Raw genomic sequence first — 18,860 nt, 5'->3', positions numbered from 1 at the left:
ATTTTAATCTTTATTTTATATCTAACATAAATGAACGACATATAATGTGGTCATCTAAGAATATATGCATGATAAAGGCACATAAGCATACTGTGTAAATCAATGTTTAATTAATAAATTTACTGAAATGACTAGACAGATATACCACAGAATTTGAACTAACTGAGAATATGTCATGAAACTACAGGCACGACTATGAAAGATGAAAGCTAACAGAAATGCAACAAGTTTTCATTACAAGTTTACTACAATAATTATAATAACTACTGTAACATAAGTGACTTAAAAAACACTGAATCGTTGCCCAAGGAAATGAGTCATTTCATTTTATATAGGACTTCAAACACAAAATATGAATTGCACAGATTTTTTATTTTCAGTAAAGTTTTGCCATTTTAAACTGTCATTTTACTGGCCATATCTTCACAAAATGGATTAAATACAAAATAGCTTTTACCCATTATGTTATGTACATGATTTTTTTGTATACAGAATTTCAGTCATAACACAGCAGTCATTTTACATTTTTCCTTACAAAGCTTATCCGAGTTCACCTGTACAAAGTGCACATACTAGTGCGTTAACTGGTCACTGATAAATGCCATGCTGACATCAATGGAAGGGGGAATAAAGACTATCATGCCAAATCCCCACACAAGGTTTTTTGACATGGTTAGGTTTAGAACTCGTGTTATCGAAACGAAATTAATAGTATATGCTGTACAAACTATTTTAAGAGAAAGTAAACTCGTCCCAATAACGACTGCGTTAGATATACAATTTTGGACTTTAAAGTATTGTTAATAGTGAGAATAAACTTGTAATAATGTAAATAAAAATGTAATAAATAATATATGATTTTAGACATCACTGTAGGCTTGCATGACGGAACACAAACAAGAGCACCACATAACGGGTGCCACACTTGGCTGCCAAAGCTTGTCAGAATTATATTTTTTTAGAGGTCACAGTGACCTTTGACCTAGTGACCCAAAATGGGTGTGGCGTGTAGAACTCATCCGAGGTGCATCTACATATGAAGTTTCAAAGTTGTAGGTGGAAGCACTTTGATTTTAGAGCCAATGTAAAGGTTTTAGCATGACGACGAGCAGGCTATGACAATACCTCGGGTTTTCTCTGAAAACAGCCTCGCTAATAATTAATATACACAAAAATAAATCAATATCAAAACAATATAAACAACACCAAATTGTTCAATATCACAAATGTTTTAAATAATATGATGTATTTGTACACAAAATAAGTATAAACTAGTTCTATGGCAAAAAATACACACCGCAAAATTAACAGTAAAATCTATTTACTTTAATAAAACTTTTTAAAAGTACTTAAGTACAATCTGTTATCTAAACAAATTTAAGACAACAATATTATGAATATTGTCTAGAATATAACAAACCAAACTAAACCATGCAATAATAACATGCCTTTTAAAGATAAGGGAGCACAAGAATTGGGTCAATGTTCTGTACAGCACAATCAAATGAATGAATCCTAAGCAAGAAGCAGTATCAGCCAAGCCACATTGATGATGATGTCTGGAACCAACAACATCAGCACTCTCTCATGATCTTTCATCAAGTACAAATAAGGCACAGGGACACTGAACGATGCAAATAATTCCTGCAAATAATAACTTAGGCTGTGAAGTTTACTCTTCTATTTAATATAAATGCTACATTTTGCTTGAACTTCATACCTAAATAAAACTACTCATTTCAAATATACAATAGCACTTTAAAATGTTCATACTTGTAATAAATTGACATCTACACACCAAATAAAGCATGAAAAAGCGTTTAAGTTACTTATTGCCATGTCATTGCACGAAAGCCATCCATCTGGAAAAAGTAAATCAAGCATTATTATGTGAAACTGTTCCACATTATAGATGTTTTTATCACAGTCACAAGTAAATATAAATTATGATATGTGTTCAGTCAAACAAAAATTGAAACATTATTTAAAACCAATTTAAACATGAGTTTTTCCATATGTATTATGTTTAAATACAGTAGCACCATGTAATCATATTCCATCAAATACATGTAAAATGTTGCTGGTGGTTTTAAATTATTATGCATGTATTATAGAAAAACATAAATTAAGCTTTGATGTTGTTGAATTTGTTTGTCATTGAAAGTCGCCAGACATAACTAAATTATCTAAATGTTTAATAAGTTTTTCACCTATTCACTACAACATTCATTAATTTAAAATTGCATAATTTTGGTTGTTTTTTGTTAACTAGATGTTTGGAACATTAAAAAAAGTTAGCATCAGCAAATCAGGACACTATTAGAACATGATTTGGCTGCAATTAGAACATAAATAACCTGATGCTACATGTAAAACCAATATTAGCTGTGCTCTGAGAAAACCGGACTAGATGCATGTGCACTAATTGTCGTCTCGGATATCCCTTTGCATGCTGGGAAATTTGTAGTCTGCTAAAATGTCTTCTGCTGAATTTCTAAAATTAGCATTTTCTTCGATTTTTTCAAAGAATACTATCAGAAAAGCAAACAGTTTGGATCCTGATGAGACGCCACGTTCTGTGGCGTCTCATCTGGATCCAAACTGTTTGCAAAGGCTTTCAAACTTTGGTTCCAGCACTGAAAGAGATGAGATTGTATAGTGTGACACATAGGCTCATCAGAATAGCTAGCGTTTTGGCATTGTCATGATATACAGGTGTTATTTACAAACATTTACGGTGCTATATGTATTCAGTGTGTTTATGAATGACAGGAATGTTTTTTCTTCTAAAATATCTCAAAACACAAAAAAATATAATTAAGTGTAGACTTGTGTGTTTGAAAATATTGTGTTTAACAGTTAAACAAAATAGAAACTGTGTTTAACAACAGCTGATAAATATTGTTGCATAGAAAAATGCCAATAACTTTTCTATCACAAGGCTACTGACCTTTATTATTGCACAACAAATATCTGGTTTTGGAAACACTTGTGTATCATTATTGAAAACAAAAGAATGATAACAAGGTCCTACACAAGGTAGACACAACAAAACCTTATTTCCATGTCAGAATTAAAAAGATTATGTCTTATAGAACATAACTTATCATTGTTCCACTAAAATCACAAAGAAAAAACTACCTTGCAAATTGCAAGATAGATATTCCTTACACGAAAGTATAAATAAATGGGAACATTCTTTGAAATCTTGTTACGAAATATGCTTGAAATTGTCATCATTGAAAAGCATTATAACATAAATGAAACTTAATCATCTGTATGCATAATGAACCTGGAACCATTCAAGTATAATCTTGTTTTTTTATAATTAATTATCATAAAAATAAATCTTCCTGACAAGAAAACAAATCGTGATCGGCTAGTGGACAAATATTAATGTTTAGCGCTGATTAAGATCGTCTTATAGCTCACACACTATTATTTCAAAGTGAAATAGTAAAAGTATACATATTGGGTTATCATAGAATGCAACAAGTTCAGAAATTTAAAACCATGGTCAGAGACGTACCGGTAGATAAGGTTATCTACGTCTCTGCCATGGTGAATCATACATGTATTCAATTTTCTGATATGACCTCAAAATGAGAAAACAAACACATCTTAATATCTAAACTAAAAGCACCTTTCAAGATAGTTTATACAACACAAACTGGTATTGAACATGTTTCATTACCTAAAAAGGGAATCCACAAATAAGTATGCAAGCTATACATAATGCCATCTTGCCCGGGGCTCCCCCTGGCTGAAAGTTTACTTGAGCCACCTTAAAACAGAGTAATTATTTTCAGTATGGCGGTTTTATGCAGAAATTCTTGTAGCCAAATACAATTTTCTTGAGGCAAATTTGCTAATTTGTAGCCTTTGGCTAATTTGGTGAATTGCAGCACAAGCCCTGTTGACATTTCAAGAGTAATAACCTATTATGGTTATGTACAGGAAAACAAACCAATATAGAAACAACAGCCAACAAAACTACAATCATATACCAGTATATGTAAGTCTGTAAGACAAAACTTAACCCTTTCCCACTCAGAAGCAAAGTGAAAATGGCTATATGCAAACAGCATAAAACCAGAACAGCCTGCGAGTAACTCGTAGTTTGTTCAGGTTTTATACTGTTTGCTGCTCATCAGTATCTAAGGGTTAGAAATGAAGCCTTTAAAACTTGAATTTAGTTAAAAAGGTATTTAATTAAATTTAACTTTCTATAGGACTACAAATGCGTAAAATACGTATCTAAGTGGAAAAGGACTAAAACATGTAACGATACGACCAGACTAAGTTTAAGCTTACCCATTCCTTCACATTTCTTGACTATCCGCTTTGAAATGTTACTGGCTTATTACATATTATACAATGGTCATAAAACAAAAATGTTTAGGTAGATGACTTTACTGCATTTCAAAGCTCAATTCTTACAAAATACCATCTCAGAGAAAAATATCAATAACAATTTACCAATAACGAATTAATTCACACAAAAAAAATGAAACAAATAAATATATTTAATACGAAAGAACATAAATCATTTCATTAATCTCCACTACTGGCAGTGGGTGATTTACGCTTGAAAATGTTAAGTCTACTGAATAAGGCGTGCATGCGCTTCTTTCTGAGTCGTTTCTTAGCAAGTCTCTCGCTCTCCACAAGTTCATCGTACTCTTTCTGACGGACTTCTCTCACTATGCCGTGAAACACGTCGTCAACGCACTGGCGATTTACTGCCGACGTCTCAAAAAATGGTGCGCCCAACTGCTCTGCTAGTCGTCGACCTTCTTCCGTAGATACCTGACATGCAATAATAATGATATTTTAACCCTTTCACACTTTAAAGCAAACCAGCATAAACCCAGGAAAGCCTGCATGTAACTCACAGTCTGTTAAGGTTTCATGCTGTTTGCTGATCATCATTATCTTAGCATTGTAAATTAAGCCGTGATAACTGACTAAGAAAGCACTTGATTAATTTGAATTGGTAAGGGACTGCCAACGTGTCAAAATGCGCTTTTAAGCAGGAAAGGGTAATTTATTTACTGTTATATTGTACCTGAGAATGTATCATGATAAGTTCATGTGGGGTGTATTATGAGGAAATGAAAATGCAAAAACTAATTTATAATTGTTAACTTATTTATACCTTGCGTTTTTGTTCCAAGTCACACTTGTTCCCAGCAACTATGATAGGCGTATTCTCATTACATCTGACCCTGTCAATCAGATTCTTGTGTGCAAGGAGCTCGTCAAAGCTCCGACGGTCTGTTATTGAATAGCACAGGATGAACCCCTCCCCGTGTCGCATGTACTGCTCTCGCACTGTTGTAAACTCCAACTGCAATCAGAGACATTATATGTTAATACTTTTTCATTAAACAAAATAAAACTAATAACTCACTTTCAATATAAATGAAATCACAACCTTAACCAATTAAATTACTTCATAGCATCGTAATTATTTTACGCAGAATGACCTTCATCTAAGCTATACCTTTACTTTTGTAGATAGTATAACTATTACATCAGAACCAGTTACAGAAATTATAATTTACTGTCTGCAAACATCTGCAAGCATTTATTACACATACAATGTACAGTTAAGTACAAAAGGCTTAGCCAACTCTTTGAACAAGATTTGATGTAAGGCATAACTATAACTATAACTATCTTGAAACCTATTTTTTGACCCATGTTAACATGCAGCAAACATCTTTATGTTAGCATCCAATTGTACATTTATCTAAGAACAATCGCACACACATGTTCTGGCTCTCTCATGGAATTACTTGACCAGAAATTAGGTTTAATTGAGATTTGGTATGAACATCACCAAAAGCCTTCACAGGCTAATCTGGGACAACACTTTCTGTCTAAATTGGAGTTTTGTTTAGTTAAGACTTCAACGAACAAATTCTATCAAGCAGACAGTATTGTCTCTCATTAGCCAGTAAGGTCTTCACAGGCTTAATTGGGTATCTGGGACAATACTTTCAAGACATTCATCAAGCCCAGTTTTCCAGCAGCAGAGCTCATAATTTATGTCTTTTGTTTTACCATTCCAAAGCATAAAGATACCATCTACACTCAGTTTATGCTTTAAATATCAACAAAATATAAGTTTTTATTCCAAGCACATTTTGATGGCAAAATACATTTACTAGAATACAAAAAGAGAGGTACAGTGTGAGAGGTACAGTGTGTGTTTTCAATATTTTGGGAATGGGGCCGGGTCCCTTTGGATAAGGAAATTTTGCAGTGTTTTTACTGAAATTGGGAAATAAGTGTTGTTGTTGTTGTTCTGCTAACACAATCCTTCAAACCTGAGAATACAAGTGTTTTCAGTATTACATTTACTAAGGTTGAACTTAAAGGGATCTTTTCACGCTTTGGTAAATTGACAAAATTGAAAAAAGTTGTTTCAGATTCGCAAATTTTCGTTTTAGTTATGATATTTGTGAGGAAACAGTAATACTGAACATTTACCATGGTCTAATATAGCCATTATATGCATCTTTTGACGATTTTAAAACCTAAAAATTATAAAGCGTTGCAACGCGAAACGATTGAATAATTTGGAGAGTTCTGTTTTTGTCGTTAAATTTTGTGAAACTACGAAGATTGCTTATATAAGGTATAAAATACGTTCAGTATGTGTACACGGCGGAATAGCTCAGTAGGACAAAGCGTTTTTACTTCAGGACTCTGGCAGGACTCCAGGGGTCACTGGTTCGAAACCTGGTCCGGGCAATGTTCTTTTCCTTTTTTTAATTTTATTCTTCATTTTTTACTGGAGTTTTTACGATCCAATGTTTACATTTATCAATATAAAGCATTTAATGAATAAGTTAAAAAATGCCAAAATCTGTGAAAAGGCCCCTTTAAATGGATGGGGGATGAACAAAATATTGAGGTCTAGAAAAAAGACACTTTTTTTTTCTTTTGGAAACCTTCCATTGGGAATATTTAGCTCCCATTTGGGAAAATATATACTTTTTACATTGGGAATGGGGCCGATTACCGGACCCAATTTTGAAGGAAAAACACACTGAAGTACATACTAGTAAATACCAGTACTACAAACTTTACATATGCTCACCCTGTACACCATCACAAGGAAGCAGGCCTTCATCCGGCCCAAAACTAGTTACATGTTTGAACATCAAATACATACTGGTACATGTATCATGAATGATAGCTATTCAATCAACCTATGCCCACAGCCATTTGATCAAGTTGTCCTCACATCATTCATTTGAATGTCAAGCATGCATACACAAATGCCCAATGCTGTCAGTCCCACCCGTTTAATGAGTCAATTACCAGAGTATTTGATTTCAGATATTAAGAAAGTATATATCAGATACAATGCTACAATTTTTCCCATACCACCCGTGTACAGCACTTCCGTGATGTTGTATACATACCTGTCCAGCAGTGTCCAGGATATCCAGTTGTGCTGGCTCTCCATCAATACGGGCCTGCTGTTGATAGGAGTCCTCTACAATCACATGCAAAATATCTGTAGATATTAATCACAGTCATGCAATACAACTGTAGATAATTGACAATCAAGGATCAGGCTGACCAATGGTGAGTTTTAATTTCAGTGGTAAATTATCAAGTCTTTGCCAGTTATGGCACAGGACCATAAAATAGCAGTCACTATGATTTTCAATTTGTCCCATATACATTTCTGTGTCACTTAAGAGTTTAAACTAAACAAAAAAGATACCACTTGGAACTTTATAGAAAGGGGTTACCCTGATTTGTAATCCGTTGACCCCTGGGGCATGGCTAGTGTTATCTCAGGGGCATGATTGATTGGAACAAACTTTATAAGCCTAAATAAATCACTTGAACCCTCAGTCAAGGCCAGTTTTGACCCACAGGGCATGATTTGAATAATCTTTGTTGAGTTTTTGAGAAAAATATTTTGTTAGTTTCCGCTATTTAAATTCTGGTGACCCATCATATAGACTAAGAGCTGACCAGAACAGTTTAATCAACTTTGAAGGAGGATGCCCCAAGAGCCATTCCTGTAGAGTTAGGTGAAAATTAGCTAAGCAGTTGAGGAGGAGATGTACAGTAGTTTCGTGCAAATAGTAGACATCTAGTGACCAACCACTGACTATTATGGACACTGGAGGGCCATCTAAAACAATAGCTCACCAAGAGCACTTTTGTGAGTTTGTGCTCAGGTGAGCTTACAATATGGTGCAAACTGGTAGTGCATAGTCTTGAAGTACTGTGTTGTACAAGCTGTTACTATGGTAATTTTATATTTCTTTATAAATATTTGCATCTTTACAAAGTATTTAGCTCAGAAAACATACCAATTGTTGGATCATGATAATCTGTGAACCGGTGACTGACAAACTGAATCACAAGGGCTGAAACACAAAAGTGACTGCATGTACACTTTTAAACAGACTCGGTACAGGTATTGAAGTATAATTGTACCTTTATAAAACAAGAACATCTGGACAACATAGGCTGAAACATAATTCTTTTGTCCCTAGAAACATTTCATCAAAATAAACCTTGAAGTGATATATGGGATTCATACGATCCCATCTTTGTCATATCTTTTTTTACGATTGCTATACATTTGTATTCTATAAACTTAAGGACTTTAAGTGCATTTAATATATACATGTACCTTGTATATGTCAGGATTGCAATTATTAAAGTTTTCTGAAAATCCCTAATGCCAGAAAATGTTAGTAATCCAAATATATATTTGACCTTTGACCTACCATATGTGTGAACTTAGAAAGACAATGATGTATGGTAGGAAGCATAAAACATTAAGATATGAGGGAAATAATAAAATAAGTTATGATGATATAGCTGGAAGATACACATGTAATAAAATTCTGTAAAATATTAAGTTATACGAAAATCCTAATATCCTACTGGTGTTTTTCCTTCAACATTATGACCTTTGAATGAAACCTTTACCTTGAATCCACAGGCCCTGTAGCAAGCTGTACTGATCATGGTCTTTTTTTTGCTACGCCATTTGAAAATCATGCAACACCAAATATTATTATACTCAAGATAGATGTATGTAACTTTGACATTTGAAATATTCACTTAACTCTGCCCAGAGGGAATATCAGTCATAGGTGATATTGATTTAATTGAAACCCTTATTGGCATTGTAGAAGTTACCGATTGGAAATGATATATGGATGGTTGATTTAAATTTAAGCAACGACCACTACATGTACATGTATAATGTGTGCCCCAAACATGGTTTTGCTCTATTAAAAAACAGACCCAGTTCTTCCATACAGCACAACATAGTACATGATCATCAATTTATGCACAAATCATACTCAAAAATGTATATACATGTAGACATGTTCTTTTTCACAATCATGACAGTACAGCATTATGAAAATGAACTTAACCTAAAACCCTTTATTTATAATAAAATGCATATTATATATCGCCTCCCCAATATTTTGGCTAGTTGTCGTTATATAAATAAAACTTAGAAAGACAATGATGTATGGTAGGAAGCATAAAACATTAAGATATGAGGGAAATAATAAAATAAGTTATGATGATATAGCTGGAAGATACACATGTAATAAAATTCTGTAAAATATTAAGTTATACGAAAATCCTAATATCCTACTGGTGTTTTTCCTTCAACATTATGACCTTTGAATGAAACCTTTACCTTGAATCCACAGGCCCTGTAGCAAGCTGTACTGATCATGGTCTTTTTTTTGCTACGCCATTTGAAAATCATGCAACACCAAATATTATTATACTCAAGATAGATGTATGTAACTTTGACATTTGAAATATTCACTTAACTCTGCCCAGAGGGAATATCAGTCATAGGTGATATTGATTTAATTGAAACCCTTATTGGCATTGTAGAAGTTACCGATTGGAAATGATATATGGATGGTTGATTTAAATTTAAGCAACGACCACTACATGTACATGTATAATGTGTGCCCCAAACATGGTTTTGCTCTATTAAAAAACAGACCCAGTTCTTCCATACAGCACAACATAGTACATGATCATCAATTTATGCACAAATCATACTCAAAAATGTATATACATGTAGACATGTTCTTTTCACAATCATGACAGTACAGCATTATGAAAATGAACTTAACCTAAAACCCTTTATTTATAATAAAATGCATATTATATATCGCCTCCCCAATATTTTGGCTAGTTGTCGTTATATAAATAAAACGTAGTGTCCCCTCTCCGTCTGCTCCGAGGTTGCCAATAGTGAAGTGTCAATATCCCTTGTTAGGTGTCATATACCAGGGTCCCGGGTAAATGTCAATGCGTTAATTGTTTTATTGTTCTTTTCCGTGATTGCACTGTCGGTGTTTTGATTAAGGAAGGCTTTTCTTTAATTTAAATCGATCGCCTTATTTCAAAGGTAACTGCCACTTAAAACAATTTTGAGTAAATATACGCGTGAAAATCATTAAATTGATTGAAAACATTTTTGTTCTCTAAGTATAACAGTTATTATTTGATTAGAAATCATTGAAACAATATCATATATGTAATTGTTCAATGTTGAAAATGAGTATTCCTAATCAGACTCGAAATTTTGCTTTTCCTAAGCGTACATTCGGGAAGAAAAGCCAGACCAGCGTTCATACCAATCAAGTTGGTTTGATTCGTTCACATGGCTCCACTACGATGAGGTATGTATATTAGTATTAAATTTTAATTTGCAACCGTTTTTACCTTTTATGAACCTTATGTTGATCTAAATACAAGCGAAATTTAGAAAATAACACAACATACAAATAATACTCATATTGTTGCTTAATAATGTTTTTTAATTATTATCATTAATATTTAACACAAAATTTATTACATCAACAATGTTATTCTTTTCAGAGCCAGGACCTTGCGTCCGCCTCCCCAATGTTTGGAGGTTATCTACGCCCCTGATCACTATCACTCGGGTACTACTTAAATGTATATGTACCCCGGTAGTCGTAAGTACACCTAAATGTACCCCCGGGTATATACGGAAAATATACTATATGTAATACGTACTTGTCCAGCAAATTTAGACTGTACCTGTGTTTTATTTCTGCAAAAAATCCGATGTAAAAAAATGTGCTACGGAATACATGGAATACAAAACAAATTCTGTTCGAACAAAAACTGCCTCAAGTTGCTTTTTTAAGAAGGAGTTCCGATAATATAGAGGACATTTAACATAATAGTGACATAATTTGCAAAAATAAGTCGACAACGACCAATACAGTCTTAGAATTCCCGGATACATTTCAGTATATATACCGTACACTGAGTACATTTAAGTATACCTAAGAGTACTTGGGGTACATTAAAGTAGTACCCGAGCGTCATTTGACTCAAGGTTTTCATCTCTGATTGTTTTTCTTACATGTATGAAATTGGTTCTTCTTGAATGCTTGAGCTTAATAAAAAGTACAGGGAGCCCACTTAAGAGTGACAGTAGCTGAGGTTTGGATTATTGCAACTATTATGCAATATGATAATTATGATTATGAAACAACTGTTCAAACAAAGACCTATAGATTACATGTACCTATTATTATGTAATATATAGGTCTTTGGTTCAAAATAACATCTTTTTAGTTTTTAACTGCAAATTGTATGTCATATTGAATTTAAATTTAATACACACTCTTGTCTTGAAATTCTAATTGAATGAGAGTTGACTTTATTTTCAGAAAACATAATTAATTAATTGCCACTTGATAAAGAAATTAATATTACAATTAACATATAAATTATTATTGCCTAGAAGGCTAGATACATACCACTTTTACCTACTCCACCTTCTCCTAATATCACTATTTTATAAACCCTTGGCCCATTTCTGCTGCTTGCAGTTGAGGACGTTGAAACCTTTGGTGTGGTGCTCATGTTTATTTAAGAACGCAATTCACATCTTTCCGACTCCATTTTGTTCAAATTCCTCATCCATGAACAACTCCAAATGTACACATTTTTGGTCTGTGTAAGTGTAAACATTTTCATATATAATTAATTGGTTTCTAAAAATAGCTTTTTATTTTTAGTCTTGTCAGTAACAGATTGGTTCCCGCACTACCACAGTGCGCCATTTGGTGCGCCATTTCTGATACAGCCAGCAACCGGCGAATTCACCTCATCAGCAAGATGGCGAACGCAATGCAACAGAATGTTCAAACATGGAAAGAAAAGCTTGACAAAGCCTTGCACGAGAAGAACTTTTTTACCGACCTATTAGAAAAAGTAGAAGCCAAAACTGGAGTTCGTCGACTCTATTTAGCTTTAGGTACGTTAAATTGTAATGGGTTTGACCGGAAATGGTCACTCAAACGTGAAACATCTGTGAAAAAATGTGGCCCCACTCCTCTTAATTTTCATTCTTTAAACCTATCTATCAGTTGTAAATAAGGTCATGGAAGTCACAAATTTCGTGTATGTGTATAATGACGCACATATCAACCATACCCCATAGCCTAAAATGTCAATCTTTATATTTTCTTACTTCACAAACTGACAAAGTTATGGCAAAGACAGGCAGGATTTGACAGTTGATTTATAGTCACCATTTAACCTCTCCAACAATGCTTTCTAATGCAGAACTGCCTGAAATAGACAGCATTATTATATTGAATGGATCATTGCAGCCATACATGCCAGAATTGTTCATGTCTGTATTGGTAGCTACATAATTTACATTCCATTAAAAACGTTGGGACTTTTGACCAAAAACTGGGACACCTAAAACGATCAATCATGCCACCTTATCTGTAGTCAGTAATCAGTATATTACTTCCAAAACCTCACCATTTCTGGTAAATATTAACAACAAATGTGTTTAAGAATATCATGAACACAGATATTCTCGAATTTTCCAGTAGTAAACACGCATGTGCACTATGTGGATGAATCCTTAACGTAAAATGTGGGGCGTGCCTCTATTAAACATCCATTTGGGCCAGAGGCATGTGTAATCGTTCAACGTGATGTGCGCGTATCGAGCACTGTTCAGGCTTTTTCCGCCCTATGCCATGGGTCCGAAATTTGGCCCCATTCCCAATGCAAATCTGGTTGTTTTTTTCCCAATTGAAAAAAAAATCCCAATTCCAAAAAAAAAAAAATAATTTTTTTTTTAACCTTAAAATATATAAGTTTATCTCATCCGGTGTAGAAAATAGAAATATTGCATAATTAAATTATCTGCTGCCTTGAATTTTTTTTTTAAACTGTAAAATATGTTAATTATTGTTTAAGACTTTCCTTATTTTCCTCAAAATCCGGCGCTTCGCCAGGGCTTTTTTTCCTTATTTATGAGTGGCCGTGGAAGGACATTTCACAATTTTGAAAAGGACAATTCACAAACCTAACATGGCCATGAATTTTTACAAAATGGGCCGTTTTTCACAATTTTAATAATTTCACGACTCGGTTTTTCACAATTTTAAGAAGTTCGCGACTCAATTTTTCACAATTTTGAAAAGTTCGCGACTCAATTTGTCACAATTTTGAAAAGATTGCAACTCATTTTTTCACAATTTTGAAAAGTTCGCGACTCATTTTTTCACAAAGTCAGGAAAAAAAGCCCTGTTTGCGCTATTTTTTTCACCTCAAAAAAGGCCAGGCCTTTTCTGCAAATTCAGATTAAAAAACCTGCACTTATCACACATGTTCATAATATTTTTTTAAATTTTAATAATAAGTTATCGAAATAGTCGTTTTTTACCAGTTAACGGCTTCTTTGAAATATAAGAAACACTATTTACATGCGATATTTTTTCCCAATTGAGCCAATTTTGCGATTATTTTTTTTTCCTAAAGTGGGGGTTTTCACGACGCGAAATTCCCAAAATTCCAGTGTTGTGTTTTCCCAAAATGGAGCGGAAAAAGCCTGCTGTTTTTATTAAACCAATCATCAATTAACTCTAAATTTGGATTGATGCAATATATACAAATAATTTTCTAAAAATCAGTCAAAAATGAAAGTATATTTATGTGAAACATCGATGTGTATCTGCTGTCAGCTCTTAATTTTTATGCCCCCTTTCGAAGAAAAGGGGGCATGTAGTGATCAGACTGTCTATCTGTCTGTCTTTCCGTCACACTTTGCGTTAAGGTTACGAAAAATGCTCATAACTTCTATGTCCCTTGAGATATAACCTTCATATTTGGTATGCATGTGTATATGAACAAGGCCTTTCCATATGCACACAAAATTTTACCCCTGTGACCTTGACCTTGAACTTAGGGTCCGCGTTTAGGTTTCGAATTCTGCGTTTACGTTTCGAATAATGCTCATGACTTTTATGTCCCTTGAGATATAACCTTCATATTTGGTATGCTTGTGTATATGGACAAGGCCTTTCCATACGCTAGTGCTGCAACAATATACCGGTATATCGGTATATATCGCAATACGCAATACGCATATTGTATTGCGATACGATTTTCGTCATACCGGTACGAAAATTTTACAAACATGCATCTACATTTCGTTCAGAAAAGCCATCCAAAATAATGATATCAAGGTAAACAAAACAAAGCGGTATTTTGTAAAAATAAATTGTTACGTAAAAATGGCATTCTAAAAAGTCTATTATACAGAGTAGCGTTGTTACATGGGAGCATTTATTCTATGCTTTTAAACGAATTATTGTTGAATTAATTACGCACAACTAAATGTTTCGTTCGATTCTGAAATGAGCATTATAAAATTTGTAATCCGAATTCCAGAAACACTCTTCCGAAATATAATGCTAAAGCAACAATAAAAAGTGCTTTATTCTTTTTCTCAATAAAAAGCACACGAACATTATACAGACATGTAGAACGTCGCGTAGAAAGTGTGGGTGTATTTGTGTTGTATAAAACGGGAACATCACGTCAGGCGATTTACGCGTGTTCAGTGGGAAAATAAACGCCCGATTGGAAGTTATTTCATCACATCTTTAAATAGTAACAAATGCCAAAATGTATTTGATATTTAAGAAAATTGGCGAATGTTAGTGTTTTATGTTATTCTTGAGCATTTTTATAGTAAACATTTACCAGAATTTGCTTTAAAACTGGAATATACGGGATTATCGGGTAATTGGCGAGTTATAATTCTGGTACAAGTAAGCAATATATTGCAATATATTGCAATACGGGTTTTTGAACTGACAATACATCGCAATACGCTTTTTGGCGTATTGTTGCAGCACTACCATACGCACACATATTTTTTTACCCCTGTGACCTTGACCTTGAAGTTAGGGTCCGCGTTTAGGTTTTCGAAATCTGCGTTTAGGTTTCGAAAAATGCCCATAACTTCTATGTCCCTTGAGATATAACCTTCATATTTGGTATGCATATGTATATGGACAAGGCTTTTCATGCGCTTAAAATTTATAACCCCTGTGACCTTGACCTTGAAGTTAGGGTCCGCGTTTAGTAGGTTTCGAAATCTGCTTTTAGGTTTTGATAAATGCTCATAACTTGTATGTCCCTTGAGATATAACCTTCATATTTGGTATGCATGTGTATATGGACAAGGCCTTTCCATACCCTCACAAATTTTGACCCCTGTGACCTTGACCTTGAACTTAGGGTCCGCGTTTAGGTTTCGAAATCTGCATTTAGGTTTCGAAAAATGCTTATAACTTCTATGTCCTTTGAGATATAACCTTCATATTTGGTATGCATGTGTATATGGACAAGGCCTTTCCATACGCATAAAAATGTTATACCTCTGTGACCTTGAAGTTAGGGTCCGCGTTAAGGTTTCGAAATCTGCATTTAGGTTTCGAAAAATGCTCATAACTTCTATGTCCCTTGAGATATAACCTTCATATTTGGTATGCATATGTATATCAGTGATTTTTTAACCAGGTTTTCCGAAGGAAAAAACTGGTTATTAGATTGGCGAATGCGGGCGGGCTGGCTGGCTGGCTGGCTGGCGGGCTGGCGGAATAAGCTTGTCCGGGCCATAACTATGTCGTTCATTGTCAGATTTTAAAATCATTTGGCACATTTGTTCACCATCATTGGACGGTGTGTCGCGCGAAATAATTACGTCGATATCTCCAAGGTCAAGGTCACACTTTGAGTTCAAAGGTCAAAAATGGCCATAAATGAGCTTGTCCTGGCCATAACTATGTCATTCATTGTGAGATTTTAAAATCATTTGGCACATTTGTTCACCATCATGGGACAGTGTGTCCCACGAAAGAATCACGTCAATATCTCCAATGTCAAGGTCGCCACGACTAAAAATAGATTTAAAAAAAAAAAAAAAAACTTACAAAGGGGGTTAATTTTTTTGGTCATTTCAAAAGTTCAGTTTGAGTTTTCTCCCTTTATCAGATTTTTTTTTCACAATGAAAACCTGGTTTTGTGACAATTTTGTCCCTTGTTTTGCTATAATTTGTTACAGCCTGTGCCTTTTGAATTGGGAAAATTAGCGCGATAAACCGTGAAATTGGGAAAAATAGCGTGATAAACCATGAAATTGGGAAAAATTAAGGATTATAAATAGGATTATAAGTAACAGAAGGGATATTGTTTTTAAGTGCATGTTCAGGGAGTTTTCTAGAAAAGGAGTCTGGTCAAATTGTTTTTTTTTTAATCAATAAAATAAAAGTGGCAAGTTTAGGAATGATTTATGGACAAAAATGACTAATTTCAAGTTATATATTTTGTAAGAAGTTTAAAAAATAAAGTTGAGACCTAGATTTAAGAAATCATAATTAAGTTATATGAGACTTCTTTCCAAAAAAAAAAACAAAAAAAAAAATATTTTTTTTTTTTTTTTTTGAAGTTGGGCTTTTTTTGGGAAATTTTGGTCAGAATTTTGGGAAAAAACGTGTATTTTTGCGATTGGGAAGCAGCCGAAATTCGGCTGTAAATTTGAGCAAAAAAAATCACTGTATATGGACAAGGCCTTTCCATACGCACACAATTTTTTACCCCTGTGACCTTGACCTTGAAGTTAGGGTCCACATTTAGGTTTCGAAATCTGCCTTTAGGTTTTGATAAATGCTCATAACTTCTATGTCCCTTGAGATATGACCTTCATATTTTGTATGCATGTGTATATGGACAAGGCCTTTCCATAAGCACACAAATTTTGACCCCTGTGACCTTGAAATTGAACTTAGGGTTCTCGTTTAGGTTTCGTAATCTGCGTTTAGGTTTCGAAAAAATGTCATAACTTCTATCAAGCGTTTATAAGGGGCATAAGTCATCCTATGGTGACAGCTCTTGTTTTATTATACAAAATTGATGTTTTGACAGGTTTTTTAGGCACAGGTGGTATAATAAACTGAATACCGCTTAATAGTATCTTAGGGACTTGATTTTGGCAATACAACAGAAGTCTGCTTTTAATTCACTACGATGCATATATCGCTAGCAATTAGCGACCCCTATCATACAAACACCATGGTGTGCATGCCTGATAAAATCATTAATTTGCCGATAGATCCCTAATAAGGCGCCAAAAACAACACTGGATCACTCGACTAGTAGAAATGGTTTGTTAGTAGGGGGCAATATAGGGATAAGTGATGGTAATTTAAGCCAAAAAGAGCGTGAATAGCGAATTTTATTGTGAACTTATTCAACGTTTCTTGTTTTTACAAATGTCGGGACAAATTGTGTCACATCAAGACACCGTGACAAACACCCCAAAAAGCAGGACTGTCCCGTGAAGAGAGGGACAACTGGCATGTATGTTTCAACACCTATATAGCATAAAACTTCAACAAATCACTGTCTAATTACAATGCATCTTTAAATACCTGTTTTGTTTCACATGTTGCAACTGTTGGCAAAAGCATATCCATTTGTAATCTGATGTGTCACATGACTTGTTACTTATTGTAAGAAACAAAACATGCACACTTTCTTGTTTGAAAGAAAACATAATTTTAGAAGTTTAAGCCTGCTGGTGTCTTTTTATGCCCCCGGATCGAATGATCGGGGGTATATTGTTTTTGGCCTGTCTGTCATTGTCTGTCTGTCATTTAATTTGTGTGTCCCAAAACTTTCACCTTGTTCATAACTTTTGTAAAATTGAAGATAGCAACTTGATATTTGGCATGCATTTGTATCTCATGGAGCTGCACATTTTGAGTGGTGAAAGGTCAAGGTTATCCTTCAAGGTCAAAGGTCAAATATATGGCTTCAATGCGGCGCAGTAGGGGGCATTGTGTTTCAAGAACACACAGCTCTTGTTTTTTTTAGAAAACATGATACTTTTTATTTATAGACAAGAATAAAAGATTCAAATCTGCATGTACATCGGTTAGCCTTGAGTTATAATATTGAACAAAAGGTGCATTACTGAAACCAAAAGTTATGTTATTTAATCTGATTACGCCGTCAAGGTTGAGTAAAAATATTCCAATGAAACTCTCCTCACATCATCAATGATTAAACAACAATAGCTACCTAATTGTACATCGTATGCCAAGAAGAGACAGTACTTGGTATACAATAATTGTTTTTATACGCCCGTTTTTCAAAATGGGACGTATTATAGTTTCACCCTTGGCGGGCGAGCGGGTGTGCGGCGGCGGTGTCTGCTCTCTTATTCAAATAGTTTTCATCCGATCTTCACCAAACTTGGTCAGAAGTTGTATCTAGACAATATGTAGGTCAAGTTCGAATATGGGTCATGCCGGTTCAAAAACTAGGTCACAGGGCAGGGCCCTCAATCTGCCTCCGAATTTCGGCGGCAGTCCCCCACCTGAAAAGTATACTTTTTTCCCCTTTTGGGGGTAAAAATTCCCCCTAAAAAATTTTTTTTTTTTTTTTTTTTTTTAATAGAAAGATGTGTTTCA

At 34.3% G+C, this 18,860-nt stretch overlaps 3 protein-coding genes across 5 annotated transcripts in view; 1 reads left to right on the top strand and 2 right to left on the bottom strand.

The window, feature by feature from the left end:
* LOC127880130 (pyroglutamyl-peptidase 1-like) overlaps positions 1-18,860 on the bottom strand; it is a 483,820-nt gene that overhangs the window by 314,475 nt on the left and 150,485 nt on the right. The window lies entirely within an intron of this gene.
* On the bottom strand, positions 842-12,053 carry LOC127880126 (GTP-binding protein Rit2-like). Its single transcript, XM_052427362.1, has 5 exons — positions 11,829-12,053; positions 8,349-8,405; positions 7,440-7,513; positions 5,159-5,350; positions 842-4,809 (listed from the first exon to the last, which is right to left on the bottom strand). The coding sequence occupies exons 1-5, from the start codon at positions 11,932-11,934 to the stop codon at positions 4,555-4,557; spliced, it is 684 nt and encodes a 227-aa protein (XP_052283322.1). The 5' UTR covers positions 11,935-12,053; the 3' UTR covers positions 842-4,554.
* LOC127880129 (receptor expression-enhancing protein 5-like) overlaps positions 12,128-18,860 on the top strand; it is a 33,541-nt gene continuing 26,808 nt past the window's right edge. For 2 of the 3 annotated variants that reach the window (XM_052427369.1, XM_052427367.1), the window contains exon 1: positions 12,128-12,328. In XM_052427369.1, coding sequence (XP_052283329.1) covers positions 12,190-12,328 — 139 coding nt within the window. In that variant the 5' untranslated portion in view covers positions 12,128-12,189. The remainder of the gene's footprint in view (positions 12,329-18,860) is intronic. The other variant, XM_052427368.1, reaches the window with a different exon arrangement.

The sequence above is a fragment of the Dreissena polymorpha genome, chromosome 4 (assembly GCF_020536995.1).
Source record: "Dreissena polymorpha isolate Duluth1 chromosome 4, UMN_Dpol_1.0, whole genome shotgun sequence".
In the NCBI taxonomy this organism is placed as follows: Eukaryota; Metazoa; Mollusca; class Bivalvia; order Myida; family Dreissenidae; genus Dreissena; species Dreissena polymorpha.
The sequence above is the reverse complement of the archived record's forward strand: the minus strand, read 5'-3'. Positions and strand labels throughout refer to the sequence as shown.

What these genes read in the sequence shown, in the direction of transcription:
- LOC127880126 (XM_052427362.1), bottom strand. Translation starts at nt 11,934, where the DNA reads ATGAGCACCACACCAAAGGTTTCAACGTCCTCAACTGCAAGCAGCAGA. An exon ending in AGGTGGAGTAGGTAAAAGTG is followed by an intron (nt 8,406 to 11,828) that starts GTATGTATCTAG and finishes TTTGTGTTTCAG; the next exon opens with CCCTTGTGATTCAGTTTGTC. An exon ending in ACTTGGAACAAAAACGCAAG is followed by an intron (nt 4,810 to 5,158) that starts GTATAAATAAGT and finishes ATTGCATGTCAG; the next exon opens with GTATCTACGGAAGAAGGTCG.